General features: G+C 38.8%; 2 protein-coding genes across 2 annotated transcripts; both read left to right on the top strand.

Moving 5' to 3' along the window:
* On the top strand, positions 1 to 9,899 carry ctdsp2 (CTD (carboxy-terminal domain, RNA polymerase II, polypeptide A) small phosphatase 2). Its single transcript, XM_078255870.1, has 7 exons — positions 1 to 676; positions 2,817 to 2,977; positions 4,209 to 4,310; positions 4,748 to 4,804; positions 5,415 to 5,507; positions 6,926 to 7,111; positions 8,085 to 9,899. The coding sequence occupies exons 1-7, from the start codon at positions 616 to 618 to the stop codon at positions 8,208 to 8,210; spliced, it is 786 nt and encodes a 261-aa protein (XP_078111996.1). The 5' UTR covers positions 1 to 615; the 3' UTR covers positions 8,211 to 9,899.
* A 1,697-nt stretch (positions 9,900 to 11,596) lies between these two features.
* Positions 11,597 to 18,888, top strand: tmbim6 (transmembrane BAX inhibitor motif containing 6). The gene is made up of 10 exons (XM_078255869.1): positions 11,597 to 11,707; positions 14,253 to 14,359; positions 14,474 to 14,582; positions 15,332 to 15,452; positions 15,578 to 15,626; positions 16,201 to 16,298; positions 16,457 to 16,536; positions 16,622 to 16,722; positions 17,046 to 17,121; positions 18,024 to 18,888. Exons 2-10 carry the CDS (start codon positions 14,304 to 14,306, stop codon positions 18,045 to 18,047), a joined length of 714 nt encoding a protein of 237 aa, XP_078111995.1. The 5' UTR covers positions 11,597 to 11,707; positions 14,253 to 14,303; the 3' UTR covers positions 18,048 to 18,888.
* Positions 18,889 to 18,984: the final 96 nt, after the last annotated feature.

The following is an 18,984-nucleotide window of genomic DNA, read 5'->3' as shown; positions in this document are numbered from 1 at the left end:
GTCCCAACCGTAGAAAAACAAAGCCCGGGACAACAACAAAACTCATATTTTACATTTAACTGCACACGAGAATCCGTTTTATTGTATCGGAACCGACGGAAGAGGTCGATTCTCGGTGTTTTTCGTCGCTCTCTAAGGCCTTCCGGGCGGTGTTGTTTATCTGTAGTAAGGGGGGGCTTGAAACCGCCCTCCCTTGCCCCATTTCCTCGGTTGTTTTCCTTCTCTCGCCTGGATTCTCCATGTTGTTGGTGCAAGAGTGAAGACTTCGCAGCGACGGGTAGAGGGGGGCTGCTCGGCGATATTACCCGTAATAGTAGTAGTAAACCCGAGACGACGGAGCTGACAGAGTCTCAAATAAGCCTCCAAAAAACATATCCAAGTGCCTTGCCCCCTCCCCAGGCGGCGGACCTCCGAAAGAAGAAAAGAAGAAGCGGCGGGGAAATAAAGAAACCCAGGAACAAGATAAATCCTTCTCCCATCGAGGATTGTTTCTGAGGCGGATGTCAAGTTACATCGGTGAATAATTGAGTCAATTTGCCAATAAAACCCAATGAGGGATGCCCATCAGTGCTCGGGGACAGGATTTGAGGATTTTGAGGGCTCCGTGATTGTCAGATGGAAAGTTCTGTTATCACCCAAGTGCAGAAAGAAGACGTTCAAGTGTCACCGAAAACAGGTGAGATGGACCTGTGTTTGTATGCGCTTTGAATTATTATTATATCTGCTTCATTTGGTGCGATATTGTTAGAGTATTTTCTGAATAATGGTCGGTGTGTTAAGAAAGCCTGTAGTGCGCCCATTTGACAGTTGAGCGCTGCGGACGCTGGTTGAGCGCGGCATTGCCCCTTTTTTTAGTTTTTTTACATTTACCAAACAAATCTGTAATATTTAGATCTAACGTTAAGCACTATAAAATAGAGAGCCATCGAGTCTAAAATAATCATAATGTGCTCATTTACTAATACTATTTTGCCCAGAAGCTGTTTTCCTTCACCTGCAGATCTTAAAAAGAGCTTAAGTTACAACTGTTAGAATAAAAAAATATAAGACTGAATAATATCCATCGAGCAGGATTATTATGTAGCTTTACCACAGCTAAGTTGTCCCTATACTATTGGATATAATGTCAAGTATAAGGTCCCTGCCTCCATTATGTATACTGGGTTTGCCATCCACAGCTTAGCTATTGTTGATCCTGTTTTGATCTCTTTTTTTTTGTGTAAATCTCTGTCGCTTCCTAACATGTGGTGTTGTGATTATGGCTGAGATCTTCTCAGTGATGGTGCTGTTGCTTGTGATCATGGCCAGCTCTCCTAAAAATCAAGCTGCTGTGTATTTATATGTCGATCAGGTTCCAGCTTGTTTGGCACCATCCCATATCCTACTACTACCAGGTAGAGCATGAGGAGCTCGTCTGTCACCACAGGCAGCATTATAGTACAGTGAGACACAGCTGCTGGGTTCATTTATAAACTATGGTGTTGTGTTCATATTTTACAGGGGGGGGTCACAGATCAGTGCGCGGCAGTAGCATTAAAGACTGCTGTACTGTTCCCACTGTTTGCTTGTATTTTACTAGACAAACACTCAGCACAGTTTCTGTATTAAATCATAATCCACATTAAAGGCTGATGGGTGTAAAGGGGTCTGGAGTGGCTGCTGATTAACGGACGACTTTATAGAAATATACCAGGTCCCGCGGTGTTGACAGCGGAATGCACAAACACACCCCTCTGCACACGCCCATTGTAGCGCCGTTTCAAAGATTTCGTTGTTTGCACGCCTTCCTCGGGCTAGAAAGAGGCTTCGCTCATTGATTCTGGCTTACTACTTGGTTGTCGATGTCGTGCATATTGCATGATTGCAGGTGGTGCTTTAGGAATGACCAAATCAAGCTCCTTTGTCTCTTAAACATGGTGTTGTGTAACATGGCCATTGGTGTGTCTGCATTATGTCTTCACAGCAGCGAGTGTCAGCATGGAAACTGTAGATTATTAGAAAGAAATCTCTTTCTCTCTCCACTTTTGACCGTTTATCAACAGTTCTCCTTTCTAGTAAAGACTGAGCGTGCTTATTATAATGGCTCTGTGAGAATGGCTATACATTCTGTTTGCAAGTCCTCACATGAAACACACTAGAGGGGACTTGCAAGAATGTTTTTCTCGCTTTTCTTTCATTACAAGCCTTGTATGGGGCTGGGACACTCGTGGTTATGGTGACTGATCAAAGACCTGGACAGAGCACTGAGGTGTGACTGCAGGTCCGGCTCACCGACTGATTGACCGACCGACCGACTGACTGACTGACTTGTCTGTCTGTTCTCCCTAGCTTTAGGCAGCCATGAAAGGTCTTGGAGTTTAAAATGGTTGGAATGTTTTCTGTCTGTGTTTTCTGTTGAAGGTAGTGCTGAAGAGTGTGGGTTTTCCCGCCCTCTGTGATTATATAACATATACCAGCCATTTCCAGCAGCAGCAGCGGCAGAGGCAGGCGCATTAAAAACACATTTCATGTGCGTCCTTTTCTGTGCCATCCCTGTAGACAGATGGATGGTGCCTTTAGGAAAGGGGGTGGGGGATGTTGCATGTTACAAGTAGCTTATAACTAATTTCACTGAATTGAAGTGATTGATTTTAATACTTTTTCCCCCCTCCCCATCTGTTTTCATGTCACCAGCGATTTGTTTTGTGTGTGGAAAAACAAACAAGATTACGTGTTTCTGACGTGTGATTCAAGGTCCCACTTAACATTTCCGTGTTGACAACATCCAGTTTTACTTGGTTTCCTCATGAAAGTCTCTCTTTCTCTGTGCTAAACAGGCCAGGTGAGCCGCTCTGCCCTGAAACAGCCTCGGAGTTGTAACATCTTCAAAGCACTCTTCTGTTGCCTCCAAGCTCAGGATGGCCCCAAACCACCACCACCACCAACACCTTCCCAGCAGGCCTTGCTGGAGTCACAGGAAAATGGGACAGTTGTCAAGGTAACATTATTTTTTATTCCAGCAATGTTTCACACCACTGAAAAAAAAAAAAAAAAGCAACAATTTAAAGCCCTCAGTTCAGTTCAGTCTTGCCTTTATTCTTGTTTATCTAAGATTTCACTTCCTTGTCACACACACACACACAAACACTGTTCGCCATAAAAGAGAAGGTGCTCGAATAGTTTGGCCGTCTGTAGGAATAAACTTAACGTGCTGTTGTAAAAATGTGCTTATTATTGTCTTCAAGTGTTTGTTTGTTTTTTTAACAACTGTGCGCTGAAACCACTACTGCACCTGCTCTTAACATGTTGAAAGCTAACCGCAACTGTCTGCGGATATGGAATCACTTTGATGTTCACACTTGATCCTCCAAGGAAGATAAGAACGACAGTGCGACTACCAATCCTTTAGGCAGGCGGCGAGCAGAGAATGGTGTATTGTGTGCCTCGTAACTGCTGAGGTGGAGAAAAAATAAAGCCTTGAGCGCCTGCGGTACATGGCTGGCCTCGCCGGTTAACGCTGTCAGCCTGATTAGAGCTTCAGTACCATGTAAGAGGCATTTAAATTGGATGCCATGTTTGTTCACATTGGGGAGTGTCCTCCAGCATCAGAAGCAGAAACAGGAAGCAGCATCTGTAGCGTCTGGTTAAATGAAACCGAATTTAACGTTGGCACCGAACGGGTTATGTTGCATTGCGTTGTTTAGTTGGTGAAATAAGATTGTTGTTGCTCATGTATAGTATGTGTTCTCAATGTTAACTTCCCTTCCTTAACGGATTCTCTTTTTATGTTATGTAATATATTAATGGTCATAAAGGGCCTAGAAAGAAACACAATTAAGAAAAAAGGCAAACTAAACTGGATATGTAAAAATGAGATTATATTAAGCTAATTTGTTCTCCCTGCAGGTGAATGTCTGTAGAGATGATTTTGGAAGATATAATGAATGACATAAATATGCTAATCCTAAAGTTATCCAACATGGAAGCTGTTACAGTAAATAATGAGGCTCAATCCTTCTTCCACACATACATGCAGTTCTCAAACTGAGTCTTGTCTAATTTCCCAGAGGTAACATTTAAACGGCCGAGGTCTGTTTTTCATATTAATCACTGTACTATCAGGACTAGTCATGCTCCTGAGGTATAAACATAGCACAAGGCCAGTTATATAGGTGTGTGTGGGACAGTACCATTACAATTAAAAAAAATCTTTGTGTGTTTCTCCTTAGCAATGTGAACCTAGCCTCCTGCCTGAGATAGAGGCCCAGGACCAGGGGAAGATATGTGTGGTCATAGACCTGGATGAGACCCTGGTGCACAGCTCATTCAAGGTACCAAAGCAAAGAAATCACCCACTTGACCACCACATAAGTGTATTTTTCTTCATGTCAATGCCTCATTTTTTTTAATGTTTAATATTGTGCAGTTTGAGTGAAAGCGTCTTCTGATTTATTAGAAATAAGAAACATTAAGTAAGTGTTTATTTAGGTTATATTCTGTAGCTATACGTAATGGCAGCTTGTAGCAGTAGTGTATTGGTCTGGTTCTGCTGTGATTGTTTATTCATCTGTATTAGAGTTCCTTCACTTAAACCATCTCGTGTGCTTGAGGAACATCAAGTGAATGACATGCTGTTTGTTTAGGCTCTTCACTGTGATTTATGGCAGCCGTGTGGAGTGTTGAGTCGTTATGTAATGCCATGTGAATGCACACAGCGCAGCCATGTGAATGAGCATGCCAACCATCTCCCTCTATGTTCTCCCTCCAGCCTATAAGTAATGCAGACTTCATCGTGCCTGTGGAGATAGAGGGGACCACACACCAGGTAAACTAGTGTGTGTGTGTGTGTGGGGGGGCGCGGCTGTGCTTGTGTATGTACAGTATGTTGATGTGTTTGCAGTGGTTGCTGAGCTGAAAAGGGATGGGTCTTGTAACTGATCAGCCAGGTTTTGTTTCGACGGGCACACGGAGCCCTCTACTGGCCAGATGTTGAACAGGAAATATCAGCAAGAAAATGAGTCATTTCAGCCCAGTTCATTTAAAATGCCATTTATAAGTGATGCAGTACATATTACTGCCTCTGTGAAAAAATACTCGCACACTGTGCTGGGCTGCTTGTTCAGCTTCTTGAACAAGCAGGGCTTCTCACTATTGGACATGTGGAAATGTAATTAACTTAGAAATGTGATTCTTGGGACCCCATGTGCTGGCAAGCAATCGTCTTTGGGCCTCTGCCTGGTTCAAGTAATCCAGGATAGGCTGGTTAACATCGGCACGGCCTATTCTTGATTACTTGTTTCAGGAACTGGCCATTAGCAGCCAACGGACCGGGAACAATAAGTTGATGATACAAATGTAAAGGCAAATAAATAAAAAATGACATTGAAATAGCCCTGTTGGTGGGACAGCTCACTGATGGTCTGTCTGTGTTACAGGTGTATGTACTGAAGAGGCCGTACGTGGATGAGTTCCTGCAGAGAATGGGAGAATTGTTTGAGTGTGTGCTCTTTACAGCCAGTCTTGCAAAGGTAATTTACATCAGATACTGAAGCACATCCTAAAAAAAAAAACGACATTTGTTTATTTAATGTCATGTCTGATCTATCGGAGGTTGTTTTGCTTTCTCTTTCCCATTTAGTTCTCCTTTTCACTGTCATAGGAGCTGCTTAACATGCTGTTAGCCACTTTAGTAGACACCCCGCTCATGTTTAAAGCTATAGTTTGTTTCTGTGTTCATCTGCAGCCGGTTGCTTCAATGTGTTGTCTTTTTGAGTTCTAACTTATAACCTAATTGATTATTAGTGGAGATTCATGCTTAAATACATTAAAATATGTTGCACCACACTCGTTACTAAATATTTACACATACAAACTGCTAGATGGAAATGCTACGTAGTGTGTAGGGGTGGGAATCACTAGAAGCCTCATGATACTTATGTCACAATACGACATTATTGCGATTTTAAACATATTGCATCATTCTGCGATATATTGCAATTTATTACCTTTTTTTCCAACTTCCAAGTTTTTCCCAATTTCAAGTTATGTCCCAAAAAGGAAACTTTGTCAACACCTGTTTTATCTAAAAAAATACATTTCTCCGTTTGTTCATCTCACTTCAATTTTATTGCTGCAAAACGGGATTGTCAAGCAGACAAACTGACCAACACATACAGTATATAATAATAGATCGATACTTGGCGTCTGTGTATCGATACAGTATTGCCACAAAAAATATTGCGATACTATGCTGTAGCTTTTATTTCCCCCCCCCACCCCTATATACTATGAGAGTGAATCTTGTATCTTCAACTGAACCATCTGACAAAACTAATGTTATCTTGCTAACATATGGCCCGTTTAGATTGACGATAAAGAGGTGATATTATATGGTCAACATATCTGACCTGGCACTTGATAAAATGCTTTTTCAATAATGATGTAAGCTGGGAAGATTTTTTCATTAAAAAGATAACACAATATACCTCAGAATATCAAACGTTATGCCAATAACGCCAGACTAGATGACTAAATAGTGCCTGCGAAGTAAGAATAATTTATATATATCTCCCACTCATTCTATAATGCATGCACTACTAACTCTGATACACGTTTATCCTGCATGTATAAATGAAACAAGGTAGTTGCTACAGCTTGAGATGCTACAGTGACTTCCTGAAGTTTTAATTGGTGCGTCCCAGTTTAGGAAACCAAGTGTCTGACTACTTAGTAGTTAGCTAAGAACTTAAAGATTACTTACACAACACAAACGTAGGAATCGGTTTCTAAATAGCTGGTGCAACGTCATCAAGATGAGTCGATTTTGGATGTGTGATGCTATTTTGTAGCTATTTGCTGTAAGAATAACACATTTTAGTTGAAAGTGCTTCATTAGTCCAACCTGCTTTTCCCTCCCCTGCTCCCCACCTTCCCTGGGCTCCATCAGTATGCAGACCCAGTGACGGACCTGCTGGATCAGTGTGGTGTATTCCGGACCCGGCTATTCCGGGAATCTTGCGTTTTCCACCAGGGCTGCTATGTCAAAGATTTAAGCCGCCTGGGCAGAGACCTCCACAAAACCCTCATCCTGGATAACTCTCCTGCCTCCTACATCTTCCACCCTAATAATGCTGTGAGTTTTCATCTGCTTCTGTCAGAAAAGTCTAAAAAAAATAAAAGAAATAGCTTTGACTCTTGTAATAAATCATATTTTTAGCCATAAATTCAAAAGATGGGGCACATGCTCTTAGACCTCTGTCTCGTCGAGCTTATAGAGGCCTGGAAAACTTCAGGCACAAAAAAAAGAAATTGTAGGGATTGTGCAAAGATGACTTGTTTGTATGAAATGTTTTTGACAAGATTTTCTTCGGGAAGTTTGATGAGAAGGAGGTCTGGCAATGTGAGATTAGCTCTTACAAAATGATAGATCACATAAAATATAAACATTACTCAACACATTACGTTACAACACAACATTACACATTAATTACACAAATTATTCAAGTTTTTCGCTAAAATGAGCAGATATAGTCTTGAGAGTTATTCAATGTTCAAAGTGTATTTCTAATTTTATCCTGATCAGGGCTGCAACTAATGATGATTTTCATCATTTATAAATGTTTGGATTCATTTCTCTATATATCATTTTGTTTGTAAAATGGTTAAAAAAAAAATAGTGAAAATGACCCATTATAACACCATCAAATGTCTTGTTTTGTCCTACCAACAGTCTGAATACCCAATTACATTCAGTTTACTCTCATTTATGACAAAGAAATGCGACAAATCAACACATTTTAGAAGCTGAAACCAGAAACGTTTAGGCATTTGTGCTTGAAAAACTACAAAAACAATGTCTCGATTCTCATAATAGTTGCTGATTGTTTCAGTTCCAAATTCGGATTTATAGAAACGCACACTGCACATACAAAACGCATTAGAATCAGATTTACACATTTAGGTCAGGTTAAAATTGTACACCTCTGGTTAAATGTAAACACTGCTTTGGTATTTGGTAGTGTATTTGCACAACTGGCAGGTGCAGTTTATATGTGACTAATTTATTTCAAAGCCAAAGTTTGTGAGTGACGGCCTGTTTTCGCCAGGTTCCCGTGGTGTCATGGTTTGACGACGTGGATGACGCCGAGCTGCTCAACCTTCTGCCTGTGTTTGAGGAACTTAGTCAAGCTGATAATGTTTACACCCAGCTGGACCAGCTTCGTGGACACTAAGCTCTCAGTGGACCCTCTCAGCTCTTGTTAGGAGCTTGAATCTTTGCCAACAACAATAGAACTGTATATCGACAATAGATACTAGAGTCTTCAGATGTTCTCCTAGCCGCTGCACACAATCCTCAGTTTAGAAAATTGTATTAGCGAGGGGTTAAGGAAATTCCAAGCCTGGAAAACACAATGTGTTTGGGACAGCGGAAACTATAGATTGCAATCGGGAGGCCTTTTCCTCAGAACCTCAGTGCTGACATTATTGACAACCACTATTTGAAAGACCGGGAAACAACAACCAAAGCAATCCCATCACGATCACTCCAGTTAGAAATATTAAAGTGGTTTTTTTTTGCCAAAGCAGAAGCCTGCCTGCCCTGACTTGACTTTTTGGACATGTTTTTTTTTTTTAAATTATTATTATTCTTGTGCCTTTTTAAGGAACAAAAAAAAAAAAAAAAAGCTCTTTTTTTGAATTCCCATAAGATTTTATACATTCATTGATTTCTTTTTATAGGTTGTTTTATAAGGAAATCTATTTTTAAATGGTGAACATGGTTCCTCTATGCAATCCAGTTCTGTAATTACATGGACAGTAGCTCCTAAGTAGCCAGTCAATAATTGTATTCTGCAGATGTAAACATGACTGTAGCCTTATTCACCTGTCAATGAGCAGCAAAACAACCGTGTACTTTACGTATTTGTACAATATACATCATTTCTACAAACCTTGCAAATATACATAATTAGTATTAATCAGATTGATATAAGTTACGTAAACAGGGTGAAATCTTGTCTTTAATGGTCCGTTGAAAGCAGACACACTGGAATATGTTGGCACATAGGACGACCATAAATGCTACCACAGTTTTCATTCAAGGTTTAATAATAGTTCATTTGTTACTATGTGTTTCTTTTATGACGATGTGACAAACAACTTGCACTTGTTTTATATTGACAGTGCTGAAAGTAAAAACTGTGCCTTTGACATTCGGACAGAGAATGGTGTTCTGCCTGAAAAGAGATTTGTAGGCCTACACACTCTGATGTGTCATGCTGAGCGTGAGAAAACACTGTCAAGAGCAAAGTGTAATGCCATGTGGCTGTGGTACTTGCAGTGCAACACTTGAAAATATCAAATTTGATTATTTTTTTTAGCACGTGTGAGTGTTTTTTCTATATTTATTGGCCAAAACATCTGTATTGTCCAGTACTTCTAAATGCTTAACGTTTTGTATTGTAATCCATTTGCCTACTTTGAGGCGGGCCTTGTGTTTAACTGTTTTATCTGTGCCTAAATAACACATTCTGCTGTTCAAGTTCATAGATATTTCAAAAACGTAAACAGTTAAATCAAATAAACAAATAGATGCAAATCCGAGATTCAATCATGCAAGAAAACATTTTCTTTTTCCATTTTCAATTAAGTACAACATATATTTTGTGGGGTTATGTTTCCTGGGTAATATGGTTTTTCTATGTCTGTCTGATGGAATTTTTTGCCTGCATGTTATATAGTAAAATATGACAATGAAATTGAACCAGTTGTGATGACCAAAAGTATTTGTTTAGACAGTCACAATTTGTCTTTGTGTATCAGAATAAATCCAACACTCATTTTGTCTACCCTATCTGACCAAAACTCTAATAGACAAGGTGCTGCCAGTCTTTATTTTGAAATAAAAATTGGTAATATTATACTGCCTTTGTGTATGCTTTTCCTCCTCTGACACATCTCTTTATTAGTGTGGTTTGCTGTATGTCCTCTTATACAACAATTTAGCTTTTTAAATCATTCAATCTTTATATTTTACACATTTTATATTTTTAACACGTACAGTGGTGGAATTTTACTCAAATACTGTACTTAAGAAGTACTTAACTTGAGTACTTACAAAATGCTACTTTATACGTCTTCAAAGGGAACTATTATACTTTTTTACTCCACTACATTTATCTGACAGCTATAGTTACTTTTCAGATTAAGATTTTTTTTTTTATAAAAAAAAGAGTTTTGATTGTGGAACCTTTACATATAATGGAGTATATTTACATTGTATTATTGCTACTTTTACCCCAGAGAAATATCGGAATAAAACATGAACCGTAACAGAACAGCTCCTGAAACAGTGAAGAATATTTATAACACTACAGTGAATATAACACTTCTTCTACCACTGACAGAGTATTGAATAACAGATACTAATCTAACATACATTCATTTTTCATAACCAACATAAGGCTAGACATAGAGATACGTTTCTATTAAATGTATTATTTTCAATTACAATATTCAAAACATGTTGCACGCAGTTGCACCATTTTCCTAATGATTGATTCCAGACTCCTTTACACTCCTACGTTTAAAGTTGCATCAGCCCTGCATTTATTTTATTTTGATTAGAAACATGTTATAGTAGAGGCAGCTTTTTGTTTCATAGCGTTAATCAAACGTTTTGGTCGAAACTTCAAACGTTACGGTTGCTAAAAAAGAAACAAGAAAATCGTTGTTTTGCTGATGACAGTTTGGAATCATAGTTGGATGGAATGGAGCAGCCATTTTAGGTGTACGGGGGGTGATGCCGTCACCATCCTAGGAAAAGAAATATCCATAACGAACCGGGGCCATTACTCGGTGACACTCAGATACATCCATTGGTGGGTGATACTCACACCGGTTTTCTTGGGTTAGTGCGCCATAAAGGCACGTCATATATATATATATATATATATATATATATATATATATATATAAAACAGAATACAGATTTCAACAATTTCAACTGAGCAAGCGATATTAATAACCAACAACAGGAACAAAGGAAATCACAAGACAGAGATAAAGAGGCTAATATATAAACTTGTTTTTTTCTTGAAGAAAAACACAAGTTGTCATGCAGTCATTTTTTCTTTGTTTTTATTTATTCACAATCAAGAAGGCACATATTCACGAGAATACAGATAACAACAAACTAAAAACAACCGATCAAAAGGAAAGTAGAAGACAGTAAATAGTGAAATAAAAAAGAAGTGGTCAGTCGGGAATTAGGGTTCCTACATAGGGTAGGCTACATCTATTCATACAGATGTAGGGCTTTTCGAATTTTACAACATTTTACATTTTTGTATAGTATAATTTCGTTAAATATGCCGCAAATAAAGGAGTAGTTTAAAAAAAAAAAAAAAAACAACAAAAACGGCATTGGTGTATAAAATAGTTTGCCAAAATAGCCTTTTTATATAAAGGTTTCTCTGTAAAGAGTAACGACAAATTTGGTTCAACGTTCAGTAATTCTAAAATAAACAACTTGTTTATTTACGTCCATTAGCGACGTGGAAAATCACCGCACTTTACCTACAGGGAATGAGGACTACACTTTTCGGGGCGTCTCCATGGTGACATCACCAGCAGGCCACTGTGAGCGACACGTACTGTTTTATTAAAGAAAGTAAAGCAGGAAGAAGAAAGGCTGCCAGACAGTTAGCAAGCTAGTAGCAGAGGAGAGGTAACGCTATAATTATTCTAGCATATTGTGCCAATGTCGTCGTTGTATGTTATTAGTAGTAGCTGTAACATTGTTGTCGTTATTTGCTGAAGAATGAACGAGAGACGTCGAATTTAGACAAGCTAACGTTAGCGTAGTTAGCTGCTCGGTATTTAACGCTTAAGTTAGCTAGCTGGCTAGCACCGTTAGCTGTTAATATAATAGTGTCATGCGTCAAATTGTTTTTGGTTGTTGCTCGACTGCCCTGATTCTTACAACACATTTATTTATACATTCAATGATTTGCTTTCGTTGCCAGCTAACGGCTAACGTTATATCGTTAACATGAATTAATAGCATGTTATTCGAGAGCTTGCTTAAGCACTCAACGCATATTAGTTAGCGTTAACCTGTTGTGCAATTTAATGTTACAAACTGCGCACTTGTGATCTGCGACATGCGTGTCTATCATGAGTGGTGGAAGCAGTATTCAGATTATTTTATACTAGCTAACTGTTACTGACTACTAACTGGAAAAGTAGCGATGCACTTTACCAAAATACTCCTAAGTGTAGCGTTAATTTCTTCCCTAAAATTGTAACGTTACTTAGGTGAAACTACAGAAATATTAGCAATAAAATAAAAAGTAGTCAACGTGTAAAATGGCTCCTGACAGTGTTATTATTAGATTATTGGATGTTTGATATTGATGCTATACTGTTGGGTAGTTAAATATTTTATTAACTGACCATGTGTTTTGTTTGTAAAATCTAAATCTGAAAAACAGCTGTTAACTATATGTGGGGGAGTAAAAAGTGCAGTAGTTCCCTATTAATGTAGAGCATAAAATGCAAATACTCAAGTGAAGTAGCTACCTCAAAATTGTATTTTAATTTTTAATAAATGTAAGTAGTTGTTCTCCAATACTGGTCATTAACAAATGGTTGCAGCCAGGGTGGGAAATTAACTTTTTTGCCTCAATTGCTCAATTTTACCAGCCACTTATATTTTTTACTAGCCACTTTTTCCAGAATTCACATTTATAAAAAAGAGTGCACTAGCATATTTTGAATTGCTTCAATACATACACAGATGCATACATACTATATTTTATTAATATAGGCAAATAAAAAGTGAAAAAAAGCCTGCGAGACAATGGTAAAATTGTGTTTGGTCATATTCTACAGTAATTGTAGGCCTACATGTTTAATGAACAAAAAAAAATATTGACTCATCTCTCAGTAACATAGCATTAAACAGTCCCTCTGTTTAATGCTGATGGGAGCTTTTGTAAAAAATTGCGATAAAAGTTGCGATGTCTTTTTTTTGTTGCAATGAAGTTGCGAGAGACAGTGAAAGTTGCTTTTTCGTATAGTTCTTTAAAAATAAAAAGGAAACGTATTTTGGGGAGAATAAAACTACTCTGGGCTGAGTTTTCCTAGTAACCTTACCAAAAAGGCTCAGGATGCTGCTAATGTTGGTATAATATGAAAATGGCTGGTGGGTTTAAGACAAAAATTATTAATTATAATAATTTATTGAATGAATCAAATTTGAACATTTCTGTCAGTGGCTTGTTGATCTTTACATTGTTAGTTAATTTCCTAACCTGGCCTGGGACACACATTCATACGGTTTGATAAAGTACTTATTGGACTTTAACTTATCATTGCACTTACAATAACAACCGCAGCTGTCCTCAATTTAGGTCATCATATGCGTCTCATCTCCGTTTTTTCCTGCATCCACCGTGTGGGTGTGGGTGGGTGTGGGTGTGTGGGTGTGGGTGGAACTGAGCAGCAGAGAGGCCGACAGGATTAAAACAGCAGCAGCTTTCAGCAGCTGAAAAATCGTTACAGCGTACATTGATGTTTAATACAGGTTGGCAGGACTGTCTGAAATGTTTTGCACGGTCTTTTGCTGTACATTTTGTCAATGCGCCACTTGTTTGAAAAGTAGGCAACCTTCTCTTTTTCTTTACGTCGCCCTTAACAGAGTACATTCAGAGCTAATGCTGACTCCGCGGCGGGCCTCTTAACACCGGGGATATGTCGCCACATGTTTTTAACCGATAATTTTAGTTTCGTCTGTACCTCAGCTCAGCTACATGGTGTCACAAACTAGCGCTGAAAACTACTTGACAAAAGTCTGGAGTTGACAGAAATATTGCGTGGTCAAAGCCCCGGCTGTGAACAGTTTCATTTCTTATAAGTTCTTCACAATAAAAGTCCTCCGTTATTTTGGTATTTGAATGTTTTTCTATTCACTAGCAGTAACGTAACGCGACTCCTATAAGCATTGTGCATTGTTTCTTAGCAACAGCATTCTTTGACAAAAGCTGTCCAATCCGTTACAAGGAATGTTTTACAATCCACCCGCCACTGTGGCTGGTATACAAGGCAAAGTCACCAGCCAATGGCGGGTACTTTTTCAAAGTGGTGGGTGCTAATTTCCCACCCTGGTTGCAGCTGTGCTACCTTTAAATGCTGCAGTTCTAGTTGTAAAATAGTTTTGATTCTGACCGTGAAAGTTGAACTGAAGTGTAATCGTATGCGTTTCTCTTCAGAGGAGACTGTCCGTGGAAGAATCTCTACAGATCTCGATCCCTTGTTTCATCATGAACGTGTTTGACCGCAACATCAACTTTGACTCCCTCTTCAAGTTCTCCCAAATGTGCGTAAGCATGCAGTAAAATACTACCTCAGTCATGTACTTTATCCACTATAACTCAGGCATCCACTGCCCAGTCTTGTTTATTGTAATCTTTTTTTATTTTATTTTTTGCAGATCTCATTCCACCCAGGTGCATTTGAAGAATGTGTACTCCAGCCTGGCAGTTTGTATGTTTGTGGCTGCGGCTGGCTCCTACGTCCATGTCGTGACACGCCTCTTTCAGGTGATACTAACAAGATAACAAACGACAAAGTCTACCTGTCCAGGTCGATCCTTGAAGTTTATATCCATGCAAATGGTGCCCTTAAGTAAAGTACACATAATCGTTTGTCCTTTATCCTACCTTATCTAAAGTAATTTGTGCATTACATTTTAGTTACCTGGTGCTTGAAACAATTTACTGTAGATAAATATGTCAGAGTTTGCAATATTTATTTAATAATTATGCATTATTGGGAACTTTTTCCAGCTTTACCCAGTGTCTGTTCAGCAAAGGTGTAAAACTACCCAGATCCTAATGCATCTCTTTCCATAATTGATTTAGTTGGTAGATGTTTTAAACTATAGCCCCCCACCAATTAAATAAATTTAATAAGTTCATATTTAATTTCAGGAAGGTGTATTTATATATATATTTAAAGATTTTAGTGGAGGTGGTCTTTATTTTTGGTGAGATACTAGTACAAGGGACATTCATAGTGCGTACTACACCTGTAAGTACTTCCCACTTTTACCTGTAAGTACTACAGGTCAATCAGAATTACAATAAGATGTTAAAAGAGAACTTTATTTGTCTGAAAGGCCTCATCTGAACATCTTACAGTGATCCTGTAGCTTCAGCGATATTAAACCTGCTGTTGTGAGAACATGACACTGCACTTTTTTAAAAGGAGAGGAGAAACCTTGAATGGTCAATATCATAGCCACAATTTTTTTCCCTGCCTCATTTGAACCTTGTGCCATTGTTCTCAGGGAGGTATGTTGTCTGTGCTCGCCTCCCTGGGGATGATGTTTTGGCTCGCCATGACGCCACACAACTCTGAGACGGAAAAGAAAAGACTGGCCATCCTCGCAGGATTTGCCTTCCTCACAGGTAAAGTAATAATGACGTGGGCATGTTACAGGGAAAAGTGTCACTTTGCATGTAAACAGCTGTCTTTGTTATTTACTGTCATATAAGTCTAATAGCAGTGTTTGCCTTCCTGTCTCCCTCTCCAGGTGTTGGCCTTGGCCCCACACTGGACTTTGTCATCGCTGTCAATCCGAGGTATGTGGAAAAAATACTCAATGTTTAAATGCTGCACATAAGCGGCTAACAGCTAGCTGACTAAAAGTTAATTATAAAACTAAACGTTAATGAGAAGAGTATTATGTGATGATTGGTAGCTACACTACTGGTCAAAAGCCACTTAGGTCACTTATAATTTCCATTCCATTTTCAGATTTCATTATGTGCTTATTACATAATTGCAAAAGTCCAATGTTTTCTCAGTTAGCCTTTTAAAATGATATCAGATCAGTAAACAGAATGAGCCTTTGGATCATTAGATGAATGGTTGCAGATAATGGGCTATGTAGATATTGCATTAAAGATCAGCCACTTCTTTCAGTCGAGAACCCTTTTGCAATTATGTAAACACATAATGTAATCTGAAAACTGCTGCCCTGATTAAAAAAACAACGCAACTGGTCTCAGCTGGTATTCTGTCAGTAATGGAGTGGAATGGAAATTTCTAAGTGACCCCAAACTTTTGAGCGGTAGTGTATGTGTCTGTACACGTATAATTGAAAGTGAGTATTTACTGAAATTGTATTGTTCTGGTTTTTTTTCCCCTCCTCAGCATCATCGTGACGGCTTTCATGGGAACCTCTGTGATTTTCATTTGCTTCACTCTCAGCGCTCTCTATGCCAAACGCAGGAGCTACCTGTTCCTGGGAGGTAAAGGCAGTTGTGACCCGTTACACTATATACTTCTTCTTCTCATCAGTTTACAACAATACCTTAAATTACACCCATGTTTTTTTGCAATTATGCGGAATTTCTCTTGGATAATGAACCCATACGTGTCGTTTACCTTTACTCATTCTTCTTCTAAGGCACGCTGATGTCTGGCCTTTCCCTCCTGTTCTTAATGTCTGTGATGAACATGTTCTTTGGATCTGTGATGGTGTTTAAGGTAGCTGAACACCATTCCTCACTACACGTATTGATTAGCTGGATGTGTGCGTGCCATAACGTTTCTGTGAAATCTTTTCCGACAGGCACACATGTACCTCGGGCTGCTTATCATGTGCGGCTTCGTCCTGTTTGACACTCAGCTCATCATTGAGAAAGCAGAGAACGGAGACAAGGACTACATCTGGTGAGGACTTGTGTTCTCGTATTTCCTTATCTGTTGGCTCCCACCTGCTCAGAACCAGATGCCATGCGAATGCATCATCATCCCACAGTGAGGCCTACAAACTTAGCATCAGTTCCTACAAATAAGAAAAGACTACAGACTAAGGTGCTACATGAGCTCGGCCCTTAGTTGATGAGTGGATACATTTTACAGCTGGATGATCTTTATTCTAGAGATATTGAATAATGTATGGTAATCTTTTGGGTTGCTTGCTTGTTTATTTTTTGCCCCAAAAGCATATGCAACAACTCTGAAACAAACTTGATGTACTTTGTTTTTTGAAGGCACTGTGTGGACTTGTTCCTTGATTTCATCACCATCTTCAGGAAACTGATGGTCATCCTCGCCATGAACGATAAGGTACGGAGTGTTTTGCCTTCTTTTTATTTTTCTAAGTTAATGGATAATTCTGGTCATATTGGTATTTTATGTCAGCAAATCCAACTCGCAAGTATTGTCTGTGTATCCAAAGCCTGAAATATTTTTATTCCCCTGTGCCATAGAGCTCCATTGTTGTCCACATTTTTTTTAAATTAAAAACACATTTTTATTTTGACCCAATCCCACAAACTGTATTCATATTTGTATGTAATATAATACGAAATGTATTCACTAAAACACCAAATTCATGCCTGAAAATATCTATCTATCTATCTATATATAAAAAATATAAAAAATGCATTGTTGGTTTTCAAGGGATTTGTTGACAATAACAAAATATAGGATATTGCCAGCCCCGGCGTTTTAATGTTCCTACAAGAACAACAAGAAATGAATGATACTGTTCCATAAGTTCAGCCCTCAGACAAAAAAAATTCAGTGTATTCAATGAATACATAGTTTTTTGTATTTTAGCAATACTGTAGATGAAACGGCTGGCTCACACAGAGAGGACATTTGTTCTTATTCAGCCCTAGTAGACTCTAGCCCTGCAGATAGTTTTGGTTTCATTTGCTGAGGTCTTCTGTCACCACCGCAGTACAATGGTTGTGAGGGGAATTTAGTTTGTGGTGCACAAAACAATAGGAAGCAAAAGACGTTTGAAATAACTCAGTCTCTCGGCGGTGTTGTGTAACGTTACATTTGAATGATGACACAACTTTCCAAACTATCAGCACACACTCTGTCACCGCATCCATCTGCGTGCCTCGATACCACTGAATTAAAGTTAGAAAATGTGTTGCTTTTGTTTTCATAAACTTGTAATCTCTGAGAGTGATGTGTCTTGTCTCATAACTCTAATTATTGCTCCTTGTTTACAGGAGAAGAAGAAGGAAAAGAAGTAAAGGGAGGTTTGGAAATTAAAAACAATCTGTCAGAAAAAGGCACAATTTGCAACGCACTTGGTGCTTTTCACTTTCTGTCTTCATTTTCATTTGAATTAACTCCTCTGTGGTCTTACATTATTGAACTTTTTGATTTTCTTTTTCTTTTCAAACTTACAAGGGTTGAATGTAAGTGTATGGTAAACTAATGCTAGTCCCCATCATGGCTGTGAATGGAGAATTAGACTCACGCTGCAGTGAACATGCTTGGCCTGTAGAGGGCAGCGTTGCCCTATGAAGGCTCCCAGAAGCTGAGCAGCACCTACTGAAGGTACTTGTTATTTAGTGCCATAAATGAATGACGTGACGGGCTCCCTTTCAGTGGGCCCTGCAAGCTTCTAAAGGCTGACCATTGTGTTAATTTCAGTCGTTGATTTGCTTATTTTTAGTTTTTCTCCTTTCTTTTTAGTGGAGAGTGTCACAAAGTACTTGTCCCAGGATTTTGACAGATTCTCTCACCCCCCTCCCTTAGACATTTCTCTGTAATTGTTTTTTTTTTTTGACCAACATTTTGAGTAAGAATGGTGAAGCCTGGTAACACTGACTCGAACCCTGAAAGCCTGTCGGAGTCGTGATGAGTCGGTGCCATCTGTCCATATTTTCATCTTGGATAGCAGGCGAGCTACTCAGACCTCCCCAGTGTAAATTTCTCTAAATATCTTGTCTAGCAATTAGTTTGCCAAATGATGTGATGTTAACCTATACAATTTTTTTGAAAGTATACTGTGAAGAATTTATTTTATGGATGTAAAATTGAAACTAATAATTTGATACATTTCCTCAAATAAATGTGTTGATCGTATTGAAACCGTTGGTTTGCCTGTTTTTGTGCTTTTATCAGTTTGTGGTTTTTCCACCTACTGTTTGTGTACTTGATGCTACCGGCCAAAATAATGAC

The sequence above is a fragment of the Sander vitreus genome, chromosome 7, assembly GCF_031162955.1.
Source record: "Sander vitreus isolate 19-12246 chromosome 7, sanVit1, whole genome shotgun sequence".
Taxonomy (NCBI): domain Eukaryota; kingdom Metazoa; phylum Chordata; class Actinopteri; order Perciformes; family Percidae; genus Sander; species Sander vitreus.
The sequence above is the reverse complement of the archived record's forward strand: the minus strand, read 5'-3'. Positions and strand labels throughout refer to the sequence as shown.